Source organism: Taudactylus pleione, unplaced genomic scaffold, assembly GCF_031769625.1.
Source record: "Taudactylus pleione unplaced genomic scaffold, aTauple2 ptg000875l, whole genome shotgun sequence".
Classification (NCBI taxonomy): domain Eukaryota; kingdom Metazoa; phylum Chordata; class Amphibia; order Anura; family Myobatrachidae; genus Taudactylus; species Taudactylus pleione.
Window position 1 is genome coordinate 2,225,656 of NW_028285277.1, and position 16,847 is coordinate 2,242,502.

The 16,847-nt window shown below is 45.1% G+C and overlaps 1 protein-coding gene across 9 annotated transcripts in view; it reads left to right on the forward strand.

Moving 5' to 3' along the window:
* Positions 1-16,847, forward strand: part of NAV2 (neuron navigator 2) — a 637,654-nt gene that overhangs the window by 378,486 nt on the left and 242,321 nt on the right. Inside the window, exon 1 of one of the 9 annotated variants that reach the window (XM_088458929.1) lies at positions 2,751-2,874. The exons of the other annotated variants lie outside the window; for them this stretch is intronic. Coding sequence (XP_088315055.1) covers positions 2,788-2,874 — 87 coding nt within the window. The 5' untranslated portion in view covers positions 2,751-2,787. Of the gene's footprint in view, positions 1-2,750; positions 2,875-16,847 lie in introns of those variants that run through there. 9 annotated transcript variants of the gene reach the window in all.

Below are 16,847 nucleotides of genomic sequence, written 5' to 3' on the forward strand. Positions count from 1 at the left end.
CAATTGGAAAAGGCAATACAAAATGAATGAGGACAAAATTACAATGTATCCAGTCTCCTGTTATATCCTCTGATCCCTATCACACAGATCACTGTATCCAGTCTCCTGTTATATCCTCTGATCCCTATCACACAGATCACTGTATCCAGTCTCCCGTTATATCCTCTGATCCCTATCACACAGATCACTGTATCCAGTCTCCTGTTACATCCTCCGATCCCTATCACACAGATCACTGTATCCAGTCTCCTGTTATATCCTCCGATCCCTATCACACAGATCACTGTATCCAGTCTCCTGTTATATCCTCTGATCCCTATCACACAGATCCCTATCACACAGTCTCCTGTTATATCCTCTGATCCCTATCACACAGATCACTGTATCCAGTCTCCTGTTATATCCTCCGATCCCTATCACACAGACCACTGTATCCAGTCTCCTATTATTTCCTCCGATCCCTATCACACAGAACACTGTATCCAGTCTCCTGTTATATCCTCCGATCCCTATCACACAGATCCCTATCACACTGATCACTGTATCCAGTCTCCTGTTATATCCTCTGATCCCTATCACACAGATCACTGTATCCAGTCTCCTGTTATATCCTCTGATCCCTATCACACAGATCACTGTATCCAGTCTCCTGTTATATCCTCTGATCCCTATCACACAGATCACTGTATCCAGTCTCCCGTTATATCCTCTGATCCCTATCACACAGATCACTGTATCCAGTCTCCTGTTACATCCTCTGATTCCTATCACACAGATCACTGTATCCAGTCTCCTGTTATATCCTCTGATCCCTATCACACAGATCACTGTATCCAGGCTCCTGTTATATCCTCTGATCCGTATCACACAGTCTCCTGTTATTTCCTCTGATCCCTATCACACAGATCACTGTATCCAGTCTCCTGTTATATCCTCTGATCCCTATCACACAGATCACTGTATCCAGTCTCCTGTTATATCCTCTGATCCCTATCACACAGATCACTGTATCCAGTCTCCTGTTATATCCTCTGATACCTATCACACAGTCTCCTGTTATTTCCTCTGATCCTTATCACACAGATCACTGTATCCAGTCTCCCGTTATATCCTCTGATCCCTATCACACAGATCACTGTATCCAGTCTCCTGTTATATCCTCCGATCCCTATCACACGGATCACTGTATCCAGTCTCCTGTTATATCCTCCGATCCCTATCACAAAGATCCCTATCACACAGATCACTGTATCCAGTCTCCTGTTATATCCTCTGATCCCTATCACACAGATCACTGTATCCAGTCTCCTGTTATATCCTCTGATCCCTATCACACAGATCCCTATCACACAGTCTCCTGTTATTTCCTCCGATCCCTATCACACAGATCACTGTATCCAGTCTCCTGTTATATCCTCTGATCCCTATCACACAGATCCCTATCACACAGTCTCCTGTTATTTCCTCCGATCCCTATCACACAGATCACTGTATCCAGTCTCCTGTTATATCCTCCGATCCCTATCACACAGATCACTGTATCCAGTCTCCTGTTATATCCTCTGATCCCTATCACACAGATCCCTATCACACAGTCTCCTGTTATTTCCTCTGATCCCTATCACACAGATCACTGTATCCAGTCTCCTGTTATATCCTCTGATCCCTATCACACAGATCCCTATCACACAGTCTCCTGTTATTTCCTCTGATCCCTATCACACAGATCACTGTATCCAGTCTCCTGTTATATCCTCTGATCCCTATCACACAGATCCCTATCACACAGTCTCCTGTTATATCCTCTGATCCCTATCACACAGATCCCTATCACACAGTCTCCTGTTATATCCTCTGATCCCTATCACACAGATCACTGTATCCAGTCTCCTGTTATATCCTCCGATCCCTATCACACAGATCACTGTATCCAGTCTCCTGTTATATCCTCCGATCCCTATCACACAGATCACTGTATCCAGTCTCCTGTTATATCCTCTGATCCCTATCACACAGATCCCTATCACATAGTCTCCTGTTATATCCTCTGATCCCTATCACACAGTCTCCTGTTATTTCCTCTGATCCCTATCACACAGATCCCTATCACACAGTCTCCTGTTATTTCCTCTGATCCCTATCACACAGATCACTGTATCCAGTCTCCCGTTATATCCTCTGATCCCTATCACACAGATCACTGTATCCAGTCTCCTGTTATATCCTCTGATCCCTATCACACAGATCCCTATCACACAGTCTCCTGTTATATCCTCTGATCCCTATCACACAGATCCCTATCACACAGTCTCCTGTTATATCCTCTGATCCCTATCACACAGTCTCCTGTTATTTCCTCCGATCCCTATCACACAGATCACTGTATCCAGTCTCCTGTTATATCCTCCGATCCCTATCACACAGATCACTGTATCCAGTCTACTGTTATATCCTCTGATCCCTATCACACAGTCTCCTGTTATTTCCTCTGATCCCTATCACACAGATCAGTGCTGGAAGTTCCGGAGTCTGTGCAGTAGTTCGGAGCGTCCTCTCCTCCCCTAGAGCCGGCACTGTGCACCTATTACCCCTCCAGGAGATCATTGTGATTCCTCTCTGTAATGAGGGATGGTCGGGGGAGGGGAGCCCAATTCTCTGACCCCCCCCTCCCTGTCCCAGCTGCTGCCTCTCAGCCTCTCTGCAGCACCATTGCTTAGGTTGGGGAGGAATAGATGCCTGATGGTGCCAGCACCCAGTCACTTGCCATGAGAGCAGAGTGCCCACACCATGACCGGTGCCCGCTGTGCCCTGGAGGAGAGGGACAGGAACATGATGCTATGGAGATGGGAGCAGAACAACAGCACAATGAAACTGGTAACCCTCCTTAAATGCTCTGTGCTGTGTGTGCCACTGCCCTGGTATGATGGGCAGAGCTCTATATATCCCTGTATATAGTGTATGTTACTCCTCAGCGCTGTATAGTGTCACACAGGACTCTGTATATAGTGTATGTTACTCCTCAGCGCTGTATAGTGTCACACAGGACTCTGTATATAGTGTATGTTACTCCTCAGCGCTGTATAGTATCACACAGGACTCTGTATATAGTGTATGTTACTCCTCAGCGCTGTATAGTATCACACAGGACTCTGTATATAGTGTATGTTACTCCTCAGCGCTGTATAGTATCACACAGGACTCTGTATATAGTGTATGTTACTCCTCAGCGCTGTATAGTATCACACAGGACTCTGTATATAGTGTATGTTACTCCTCAGCGCTGTATAGTATCACACAGGACTCTGTATATAGTGTATGTTACTCCTCAGCGCTGTATAGTGTCACACAGGACTCTGTATATAGTGTATGTTACTCCTCAGCGCTGTATAGTGTCACACAGGACTCTGTATATAGTGTATGTTACTCCTCAGCACTGTATAGTATCACACAGGACTCTGTATATAGTGTATGTTACTCCTCAGTGCTCTATATAATGTCACACAGGACTCTGTATATAGTGTATGTTACTCCTCAGCGCTGTATAGTATCACACAGGACTCTGTATATAGTGTATGTTACTCCTCAGCGCTGTATAGTATCACACAGGACTCTGTATATAGTGTATGTTACTCAGCGCTGTATAGTGTCACACAGGACTCTGTATATAGTGTATGTTACTCCTCAGCGCTGTATAGTGTCACACAGGACTCTGTATATAGTGTATGTTACTCCTCAGCACTGTATAATGTCACACAGGACTCTGTATATAGTGTATGTTACTCCTCAGCGCTGTATAGTATCACACAGGACTGTATATAGTGTATGTTACTCCTCAGCACTGTATAGTGTCACACAGGACTCTATATAGTGTATGTTACTCCTCAGCGCTGTATAGTGTCACACAGGACTCTGTATATAGTGTATGTTACTCCTCAGCGCTGTATAGTATCACACAGGACTCTGTATATAGTGTATGTTACTCCTCAGCGCTGTATAGTGTCACACAGGACTCTGTATATAGTGTATGTTACTCCTCAGCGCTGTATAGTATCACACAGGACTCTGTATATAGTGTATGTTACTCATCAGCGCTGTATAGTATCACACAGGACTCTGTATATAGTGTATGTTACTCCTCAGCGCTGTATAGTATCACACAGGACTCTGTATATAGTGTATGTTACTCCTCAGCGCTGTATAGTATCACACAGGACTCTGTATATAGTGTATGTTACTCCTCAGCACTGTATAGTGTCACACAGGACTCTGTATATAGTGTATGTTACTCCTCAGCACTGTATAGTGTCACACAGGACTCTGTATATAGTGTATGTTACTCCTCAGCGCTGTATAGTGTCACACAGGACTCTGTATATAGTGTATGTTACTCCTCAGCGCTGTATAGTGTCACACAGGACTCTGTATATAGTGTATGTTACTCCTCAGCGCTGTATAGTATCACACAGGACTCTGTATATAGTGTATGTTACTCCTCAGCGCTGTATAGTATCACACAGGACTCTGTATATAGTGTATGTTACTCCTCAGCGCTGTATAGTATCACACAGGACTCTGTATATAGTGTATGTTACTCCTCAGCGCTGTATAGTATCACACAGGACTCTGTATATAGTGTATGTTACTCCTCAGCGCTGTATAGTGTCACACAGGACTCTGTATATAGTGTATGTTACTCCTCAGCGCTGTATAGTATCACACAGGACTCTGTATATAGTGTATGTTACTCCTCAGCGCTGTATAGTGTCACACAGGACTCTGTATATAGTGTATGTTACTCCTCAGTGCTGTATAGTATCACATAGGACTCTGTATATAGTGTATGTTACTCCTCAGCGCTGTATAGTATCACATAGGACTCTGTATATAGTGTATGTTACTCCTCAGCGCTGTATAGTATCACACAGGACTCTGTATATAGTGTATGTTACTCCTCAGCGCTGTATAGTATCACACAGGACTCTGTATATAGTGTATGTTACTCCTCAGCGCTGTATAGTATCACACAGGACTCTGTATATAGTGTATGTTACTCCTCAGCACTGTATAGTGTCACACAGGACTCTGTATATAGTGTATGTTACTCCTCAGCGCTGTATAGTATCACGCAGGACTCTGTATATAGTGTATGTTACTCCTCAGCGCTGTATAGTGTCACACAGGACTCTGTATATAGTGTATGTTACTCCTCAGCGCTGTATAGTGTCACACAGGACTCTGTATATAGTGTATGTTACTCCTCAGCGCTGTATAGTGTCACACAGGACTCTGTATATAGTGTATGTTACTCCTCAGCGCTGTATAGTATCACACAGGACTCTGTATATAGTGTATGTTACTCCTCAGCGCTGTATAGTGTCACACAGGACTCTGTATATTGTGTATGTTACTCCTCAGCGCTGTATAGTATCACACAGGACTCTGTATATAGTGTATGTTACTCCTCAGTGCTCTATATAATGTCACACAGGACTCTGTATATAGTGTATATTACTCCTCAGCACTGTATAGTATCACACAGGACTCTGTATATAGTGTATGTTACTCCTCAGCGCTGTATAGTATCACACAGGACTCTGTATATAGTGTATGTTACTCCTCAGCGCTGTATAGTGTCACACAGGACTCTGTATATAGTGTATGTTACTCCTCAGCGCTGTATAGTATCACACAGGACTCTGTATATAGTGTATGTTACTCCTCAGCACTGTATAGTATCACACAGGACTCTGTATATAGTGTATGTTACTCCTCAGCGCTGTATAGTATCACACAGGACTCTGTATATAGTGTATGTTACTCCTCAGCGCTGTATAGTATCACACAGGACTCTGTATATAGTGTATGTTACTCCTCAGCGCTGTATAGTATCACACAGGACTCTGTATATAGTGTATGTTACTCCTCAGCACTGTATAGTGTCACACAGGACTCTGTATATAGTGTATGTTACTCCTCAGCGCTGTATAGTATCACACAGGACTCTGTATATAGTGTATGTTACTCCTCAGTGCTCTATATAATGTCACACAGGACTCTGTATATAGTGTATGTTACTCCTCAGCGCTGTATAGTATCACACAGGACTCTGTATATAGTGTATGTTACTCCTCAGCGCTGTATAGTGTCACACAGGACTCTGTATATAGTGTATGTTACTCCTCAGCACTGTATAGTATCACACAGGACTCTGTATATAGTGTATGTTACTCCTGAGTGCTCTATATAATGTCACACAGGACTCTGTATATAGTGTATGTTACTCCTCAGCGCTGTATAGTATCACACAGGACTCTGTATATAGTGTATGTTACTCCTCAGCGCTGTATAGTATCACACAGGACTCTGTATATAGTGTATGTTACTCCTCAGTGCTCTATATAATGTCACACAGGACTCTGTATATAGTGTATGTTACTCCTCAGCACTGTATAGTATCACACAGGACTCTGTATATAGTGTATGTTACTCCTCAGCGCTGTATAGTATCACACAGGACTCTGTATATAGTGTATGTTACTCCTCAGCGCTGTATAGTATCACACAGGACTCTGTATATAGTGTATGTTACTCCTCAGCGCTGTATAGTATCACACAGGACTCTGTATATAGTGTATGTTACTCCTCAGCACTGTATAGTATCACACAGGACTCTGTATATAGTGTATGTTACTCCTCAGCACTGTATAGTATCACACAGGACTCTGTATATAGTGTATGTTACTCCTCAGCGCTGTATAGTATCACACAGGACTCCTGACAGCTTCCTCAGTAAGTTACTTCTGTTTGTTTTGTTGCTAGTTTGTTTCCGCCTGTTGACTGGGACAGAATTTTGTCTTATGTTTGGGGAACGTTCAGAGACGCTGAGACGATAGAGATACACGGTGACTGATGCAGGTTTCTGGTTGCAGTAAGTAAGCTCTACAACCTTTTACTTTCTAGCAGTGATGGACCTGCAATTTCATCAGGCCTGCTGGAACTTCTAGTTCTACAGCTACTGGAGAGAGACGCAGGATCCTATCTGTACTCCATTAATGGCCTTAGAAGCGGGTGTAGAATTCCTCTGTTTGGCAGGACCTAACTATACAGATATACAGTATCTGCAGATGATGGTGGTTCGTACACACTGAACAACCATCACCTGTGTCTGCCCGCAGGTCCCGGCGTCCGGGGTGTGTCCCGCCTCCCTCCTCGTGGCTGCCGCTGTGTGTGTGCGGGCGCTCTGCAGACATATCTGTCCATCGGCTGTGGAGCACAGCCAATGCGACATATCGCGGGTACACACTGCCCGACGGGCAGCAGATACATTGGCCGATCAATTGATATGCCAATGTATCTGTCAGTGTGTACCCAGCCTTACAGTTCCACAATATCTAGATCCCAGGTTGCTTACTTGTATATAGTCCCGGGAAACAGTCGGGATTCTGACCATCGTCTTCCCGATTGTATAATCCCGGCAAGGGTTAAATGACAGGCATCGACATCCCGGCCCCTGTCATTTTCCCTACGCCGGGAGCCCGACACCCGGCTTACCGATCAAAGGTAAGCCGGGCGACAGCCGCACGCGGGAGGGTTAGTTTTAGGATTCCCGGGGGGGGACTTAGGGTTAGGCACCCCCACCGGGAGGTTAGGTTTAGGCTAGGGGAAGGGGGGGGTTAGGATTAGGCACCCCCGGGGGGAGGTTAGGGTTAGGCACCCTCCCGGGGGACTTAGGTTTAGGCGGCGGGGAAGGGGTTTAGGCACTTAGATGGGGGGTCAGGCTCCCCCGGGGGGAGGTTAGGGTTAGGCACCCCCCCCCCGGGAGGTTAGGTTCAGGCTAGGGGGGAGGGGTTAGCGTTAGGCACCCCCTGGGGGGGATTAGGGTTAGGCACTTAGGGGGGAGGTTAGGGTTAGGCACCCCTAAGCGAGGGTTAGGATTAGAGAGTAGAATAGGTTAGAGAATACTTACCTGGGGACGATCAGGATTTTCAGTGCTGCCGGGATGTCGCTGTCAGGATTTGAACCATGCGGCCGGCGGTAAATTATACTGAATCCATAGTCCCTGGGAAGTGGTCCTACAAGTAGCTTAGAATGTTCTGAGCTTGCTGGTGGGAATACAATAGTGTCTGATAAATTGGTGGGTATCCAACAATCGGCTTTGCCTACTAGTCCTGTTGGTAGATGCCCCCCATACAGTAACACCCTGGTCCTGCCATAGGGATACTTTGGGGTATAAATTACATGGATATGGAGCTATTCCTTGTTGACAATGTTCTGTGTTGTTTATTGTGGGGGAACCAGTATGATCCCAATGTTGGCGCAGTGTCTATCAGAAGCGCCTGACGCTATTGTGTTATACTAGATAGGTCATTTCTGTATATAGTACGATACACACACACTAGCCGCTGAGGCGTGGGGATTTTCTGATTACCAGAAGTTGTGCAACTGGTTTGTGTTGGGTTTCAGTAAATATCTTCTATAGAACAGCTGAACTGACATAGTGTTAAATAAACCTTTGTGCCGGATAAATCCCCTGTGTGTGTGTAGTATGAAACGTGAGTACATATCCCCGCTATTGTGTTATGTATGACATCAGCGATCACATCAGCCAAGTGACCTCTCTGTAATCTCTTCCTGACTACCTGCCAATGGGGAGGGGCTGTACAGGTGTGTGACGTGACCGGGGGCACGCGTGTGCACCTCTGTATGTGATTGGCATGCTGTTTAGTACCAATAACCTGTCCTTTGATATGTGTGTCCTATACTGGGGATCTGTGTGAGCAGATAAACAGCATTATTAGCTTAATACTAATCAGGGGATGCACTGGGGACCCTTCCCAGGAATGGAGACAAAGGTCTTATCAGCATCTCTCCTGTCAGTGTAAACCTCATATCAGTGGGGATAAGGAATGCTAAGAACCAGACAGGACAAGTGTTTGTTCCTAAATATGTGTAGTGTCCAATGATTGTATCCCTAAATGTGTAATGGGTCAGTGTCTGGGGATTGTGCGGCCTCCAAACTGTACAATAAATGAATCAGTCAGTTATATAACAGGCCGATGATATGTCCTGCAATTCCCTAATGTGTAATGGGTCAGTGTCTGGGGATTGTGCTGCCTCCGAACTGTACAATAAATGAATCAGTCAGATATATAACAGGCGATGATATGTCCTGCAATTCCCTAATGTGTAGGGATAAGGAGCTGAGGGGTCATCACTGAGGTATTGTCCATTTAGCGGCACATCGCTGCAGGTGGGTGTTCTTTTATACAGGGTACGTCATTCTGAGGACCTAAAGGGGCTCATCAAATCCCTGTGAACCATTTTTAAGTGACGCGTGTTTAGCTTCATCCCGTTCTTTCCTTGACCTATGTGTGCTAGTGTGGCAGAAGGACTGTTCTCTATGCCCATTACATTCGCTTGTGTGCACGGATTTGTGATCGTCTGAACCTGCTCACATCAGCACTCTATAGGACTCTAACGTGTACTGTCAGTGGTCAGATAACCACTCCTGTGTGATCATTACCTGTACTGTCAGTGGTCAGATAACTAGTACTGTGTGACCATTACCTGTACTGTCAGTGGTCAGGTAACTAGTACTGTGTGACCATTACCTGTACTGTCAGTGGTCAGGTAACCAGTTCTGTGTGACCATTACTAGTATTGTCAGTGGTCAGGTAACCAGTTCTGTGTGACCATTACTAGTATTGTCTGTGGTCAGGTAACCAGTTCTGTGTGACCATTACTAGTATTGTCAGTGGTCAGGTAACCAGTTCTGTGTGACCATTACTAGTATTGTCAGTGGTCAGGTAACCAGTTCTGTGTGACCATTACCTGTACTGTCAGTGGTCAGATAACCAGTCCTGTGTGACCATTACTAGTACTGTCAGTGGTCAGATAACTAGTACTGTGTGATCATTACCTGTACTGTCACTGGTCAGATAACCAGTTCTGTGTGACCATTACCTGTACCGTCAGTGGTCAAGTAACTAGTACTGTGTGACCATTACCTGTACTGTCAGTGGTCAGATAACCAGTCCTGTGTGACCATTACCTGTACTGTCAGTGGTCAGGTAACCAGTTCTGTGTGACCATTACTAGTATTGTCAGTGGTCAGGTAACCAGTTCTGTGTGACCATTACCTGTACTGTCAGTGGTCAGATAACCAGTCCTGTGTGACCGTTACCTGTACTGTCAGTGGTCAGATAACCAGTCCCGTGTGACCGTTACCTGTACTGTCAGTGGTCACAATAGCAGTCCCGTGTGACTGTTACCTGTACTGTCAGTGGTCAGATAACCAGTCCCGTGTGACTGTTACCTGTACTGTCAGTGGTCAGATAACCAGTCCTGTGTGACTGTTACCTGTACTGTCAGTGGTCAGATAACCAGTCCCGTGTGACTGTTACCTGTACTGTCAGTGGTCAGATAACCAGTCCTGTGTGACTGTTACCCGTACTGTCAGTGGTCAGATAACCAGTCCCGTGTGACCGTTACCTGTACTGTCAGTGGTCAGATAACCAGTCCTGTGTGACCGTTACATGTACTGTCCGTGGTCACATAACCAGTCCTGTGTGACCATTACCTGTACTGTCAGTGGTCAGATAACCAGTCCTGTGTGACCATTACATGTACTGTCAGTGGTCAGGTAACCAGTCCCGTGTGACCATTACCTGTACTGTCAGTGGTCAAGTTGAGTTTTTTTTTTTTATACCAATGTCACATGGGACCATGTCAGGTTACGGCCTAGGATCGTCCGTTACTCACCCCAGCGTCGACTTCCCCTGAATTCTCGAGTGGTCAGATGTCAGGTGCGGCGGCGAGTGACGCCCTGAGGATTATGCCTTAGGTTCACTTGGACTCCCATGTGTGGCTCTGTGACTTGGTTACTGAGGTTGCCGTCATGGGCGCAGTCATGATTATCTTCATCACCTGACTGACCCTTCGTCCAATGGTAGCATGGTTGCTGTCAGCTGACGTTGTCCTCCAATGGACTGCTACCTTAACTGGGCTCTGGACAGCAGGAAGTTGCCTGTACAATGTTGTTACTACTGGTGTATGCTTGCCGTCACTTCGTTCCAGGTTCCTTGCTTCTTCCGCTCTCAAGTCATTTCTAGTCTCTCTCCTGTGCTAGCAGTGTGTCTGGGTTCCCAGCTCATGTACTCAGAATAACATCCAAGTACCATTACAGCGCCACTCTCCTGTGCCAGCGTTGCATCTGGGTCCTCTGCCCGATTACTCAGTACAACATCCAAATACTGCCCAAGTGCCACTCTCCTACGCTAGTGGTGCGCCTAGGTCCTCGGTGGGCCTTATCCTTTGCCCTTCAGTCTATTACTCCTGGAAGTTATTCTACGGTGCCAATACAGTACCAGAGGGGTACAGATTCCTCGCTAGTGCTTCTCCCAGAAGTACATCCTCCTGGGCCTCATCGGTGTTATCTCCATCCATTTCCTACTTGTGTCGGATACCTGACCAAAGAGCCGCGACCTGCTTGCTGGTTGCAGCTAAAACCCATATCCCGTGTGGAGGGGTCACTGGTGAACACCTCTTTGCATGTTAGACATACTTGTGGATGAGGAGGACACACATCCAGGCCCCTCGCCTCCGATTCCTTCCTCAACCTGGGACCTCGGCTTTTAGCTCCTCAGTAGGAGATCCTTGCCATGTGTGGTCACTTATAGCGCTTCTTCATTTAACCACTTAACTGACGTGGTCCATGAGATGTGAACACAGCCATCTGTGCTTCAGTTAACAAAGTGCGACCGCACCGCCCCGCTGGAGAGGAAATCCATTCTACACATGTGCAGATCGTATCTCCTCTGAATCCCCGCACTCGCCGGCGGACCCGGCAATTTCTGACCGGTTTTGCCGGAAAAATTGTCAGTTAAATGGTTAAACAACATGTTTTTGGCCCAATGCTAATAGGTATTTAAAAGGCACCGTGTATAATACATAACCTACAGAAGGCACCGTGTATAATACATAACCTACAGAAGGCACCATGTATAATACATAACCTACAGAAGGCACCATGTATAATACATAACCTACAGAAGGCACCGTGTATAATACATAACCTACAGAAGGCACCATGTATAATACATAACCTACAGAAGGCACCATGTATAATACATAACCTACAGAAGGCACCATGTATAATACATACGGTAACCTACAGAAGGCACCATGTATAATACATAACCTACAGAAGGCACCATGTATAATACATAACCTACAGAAGGCACCATGTATAATACATAACCTACAGAAGGCACCGTGTATAATACATAACCTACAGAAGGCACCGTGTATAATACATAGCCTACAGAAGGCACCGTGTATAATACATAACCTACAGAAGGCACCGTGTATAATACATAACCTACAGAAGGCACCATGTATAATACATAACCTACAGAAGGCACCATGTATAATACATAGCCTACAGAAGGCACCGTGTATAATACATAACCTACAGAAGGCACCGTGTATAATACATAACCTACAGAAGGCACCATGTATAATACATAACCTACAGAAGGCACCATGTATAATACATAACCTACAGAAGGCACCATGTATAATACATAACCTACAGAAGGCACCATGTATAATACATAACCTACAGAAGGCACCATGTATAATACATAACCTACAGAAGGCACCATGTATAATACATACGGTAACCTACAGAAGGCACCATGTATAATACATAACCTACAGAAGGCACCATGTATAATACATAACCTACAGAAGGCACCATGTATAATACATAACCTACAGAAGGCACCATGTATAATACATAACCTACAGAAGGCACCGTGTATAATACATAACCTACAGAAGGCACCGTGTATAATACATAGCCTACAGAAGGCACCGTGTATAATACATAACCTACAGAAGGCACCGTGTATAATACATAACCTACAGAAGGCACCGTGTATAATACATAACCTACAGAAGGCACCATGTATAATACATAGCCTACAGAAGGCACCGTGTATAATACATAACCTACAGAAGGCACCGTGTATAATACATAACCTACAGAAGGCACCGTGTATAATACATAACCTACAGAAGGCATCGTGTATAATACATAACCTACAGAAGGCACCGTGTATAATACATAACCTACAGAAGGCACCGTGTATAATACATAACCTACAGAAGGCACCGTGTATAATACATAACCTACAGAAGGCACCGTGTATAATACATAACCTACAGAAGGCACCGTGTATAATACATAACCTACAGAAGGCAGGTGGCTGTTGGATTTGCAGGTCAGGTTTGGGGAGAACGTTTGTTAGTGTATTCTGGCTGGTAAGTGTCAGTGATATCCCGGATGAGCGCCCTGTCCCGGCTCTTCTCATTAGTCAGGCTTTAGACGGCTGGCTGGGCAGCGCGGCAGCAATCGCATTAAACTGGAAAGGAATTAGGACGCCATCCCGCTGGAAACGTGTTGAGTTTTATGGCTGTACACAGGATATCGCCCCTGATTTACACACGGCTTCACCCTTCTATTTAATATGTCACTAATACCCTTATCTCCATTTGCCTTCTGGGCTAAGGTGGAGATTGCCGCTAACACCGCGTGTTCTGTATGTTCAGCTGCAGCTCGTCAGGACGGGATCTCTGAGTGCTCTGCGGCTATAGGAGAAATCACTCGCTCATATGAGGGATTTGCATCAATGGGGATAAGTATCGCTCCATCCAGACTGATTGGGCTAAATCGTGCCTATAAGATGAAAACAATGCACAGAGTTTATACCCTCTGAGGATTTGCATTAAGTCATCAGTCTGCAATCTCTAACTGTACTGACAAAGGGGCAATTAAGCCTGGTATGTTGTCTTGCACTGAAGTACGGCCTGATTCTGAGCTGGGAGTAAAGCAAAAATAAAGAACAAGTAACTTTGCACCTGGACAGACCATGCTGCAATACAGGGGGGGCAAATACATTTATTTTACATTTTTGCATGCAGGGTAAATACCGGCTGCTTCTGCATGTAGCCCACAGATGCTGGACAGCTTTATTCTAACACTGCAACTTGATTTGAACTTGGACACATCCCTCTCACAACTAAATCTCCCTCCACCGTCTGAGCGTAATACAAGGAAAATCCTTACAGACGCCTTATATACAGTAACGCCGTCTGAGCATAACGTTATACAAGGAAAATCCTTACAGACACCTTATATACAGTAACGCCGTCTGAGCGTAATGTTATACAAGGAAACTCCTTACAGACGCCTTATATACAGTAACGCCGTCTGAGCGTAACGTTATACAAGGAAAATCCTTAGACACCTTATATACAGTAACGCCGTCTGAGCGTAACGTTATACAAGGAAAATCCTTACAGACGCCTTATATACAGTAACGCCGTCTGAGCATAATGTTATACAAGGAAAATCCTTACAGACGCCTTATATACAGTAACGCCGTCTGAGCGTAATGTTATACAAGGAAAATCCTTACAGACGCCTTATATACAGTAACGCCGTCTGAGCGTAATGTTATACAAGGAAAATCCTTACAGACACCTTATATACAGTAACGCCGTCTGAGCGTAATGTTATACAAGGAAAATCCTTACAGACGCCTTATATACAGTAACGCCGTCTGAGCATAACGTTATACAAGGAAAATCCTTACAGACACCTTATATACAGTAACGCCGTCTGAGCGTAATGTTATACAAGGAAACTCCTTACAGACGCCTTATATACAGTAACGCCGTCTGAGCGTAACGTTATACAAGGAAAATCCTTAGACACCTTATATACAGTAACGCCGTCTGAGCGTAACGTTATACAAGGAAAATCCTTACAGACGCCTTATATACAGTAACGCCGTCTGAGCATAATGTTATACAAGGAAAATCCTTACAGACGCCTTATATACAGTAACGCCGTCTGAGCGTAATGTTATACAAGGAAAATCCTTACAGACACCTTATATACAGTAACGCCGTCTGAGCGTAATGTTATACAAGGAAAATCCTTACAGACGCCTTATATACAGTAACGCCGTCTGAGCGTAACGTTATACAAGGATACTCCTTACAGACGCCTTATATACAGTAACGCCGTCTGAGCGTAACGTTATGCAAGGAAAATCCTTACAGACGCCTTATATACAGTAACGCCGTCTGAGCGTAACGTTATACAAGGAAAATCCTTATTTCTGCCGCAAACTCTTAGGGACAAATGGCTATCATCCAATGAGTTGCTGCCGTCGGCTGAAGCTCCGCCCACTCCCCTCATTCGGTAATTACACAGCTTTGTAATATTGTGTGTGTGTGTGTGTATATATATATATATATATATATACATATATATATAGCTCTTGTCTTCATTGAATCTATACTGCTCTCCCCCCACATGCTCCTCCATGGAAACTCTACCTGGGAGACGGAGAAGTGTGTGTGGGGGAGAGCAGTATGAATTTAAGGCAGGCAAGGGCTATATATATATATATATATATCTCGCATCCTTGCTTGGGTGGAGTGCCACATTCCAGCAATCTCGGCAGTCTTCATCCCCGGAGTCCTCAATTGTATGTATGCATGTGTGTGTGTATATATATATATATATAGAGAGAGACAATTAATGCTGAAGAGCGGGAAGAACTAGAGACGGAAGTCATGGTGATGTTAGCTGATAATGAATAGACCCCAATGTCTGTAAAGTGTCATCTCCTATTGCCGCCATGCGCAGTGATGAGGGGATACGTCACACCAATGTCTCAGTGTCCTGCTGGGACACTACAACCCCTCAGAGGCAATCTCAGCAATAACTGAACCTACTTGTACTCCCAGGTTCCGAGCTGCTGTATTTATCCCGGAGGCTTTAGCGATAGGTTAGACATACTTGGATGGCGTTAGCAAATAGCAGTGGGAGACCGGAACAGAAAAGCTACATTATTCGGAACTTGATGAATTGCCCCAGATTGCTGCCTCCACATGGAGCGCGAGCTCTGCGGTCTTCAGCGTTACGTTGCTGAACGCAGGATATATCTGTTGTATAACAGCTGCTAAATAACACGGTACTTGTGCACTTTACAGACTCATTGCAGAGAGAACCCAAGTGTCCTACACTCATTATTATTATCAGTCATGGTAATGTCTAAATTCCCTTCACAGAGAGGACCCTGATGTCATCAGCCAGTGCCCAGCGTCGCTCCCAGTGCCCAGCGTCGCTCCCAGTGCCCAGCGTCATTCCCTACCATCCAAGTGGGCATATAACCTTGTAGCGAGCCACTGAGCCCGAAACGTGGCGAGCGCAGCGAGCCCATGTGGGGAGAACTTTCTTCTTTAGGTGGGGACAACTTTCGGTACTTGTGTAATATCGTACAGGTGTGTGTGCACCCTTACGGACAAATGTAAAGTACACAAGTACCATTCCAAACATTCATTGGGTTCTCTCTGCAATGAGTCTGTAAAGTACACAAGTACCGATCACATTATTGCTTAGATTGCCTCAGCCGTTTCTGAATGATACATAGGAGAGGCTTACCGGGATATTCCTCTGGAACCAAGACCTAGCAGTGCCATGTTTTCCAGCCCTGCAAACCATATATTGTATTATGTCAATTTAAATACACCTTCAGCTACAGCGAGACTTCCCAGCACTGTGCGCTGCAGAAAAAGCGGCACAGAAATAACCTGTATCTCCACTTACCAGCAAAGCACCGCGTACAAATCCGATTATTACTGACTAGCACAGGAGGGGGGGGCGCATCGGGTTGGACTAATGTTATTATACCACTATAAGTAACAGGGCAAGTGAGGACAGGACAGGAAAACGACAATACATACAGAGCAGATGTATGGATCCTGTG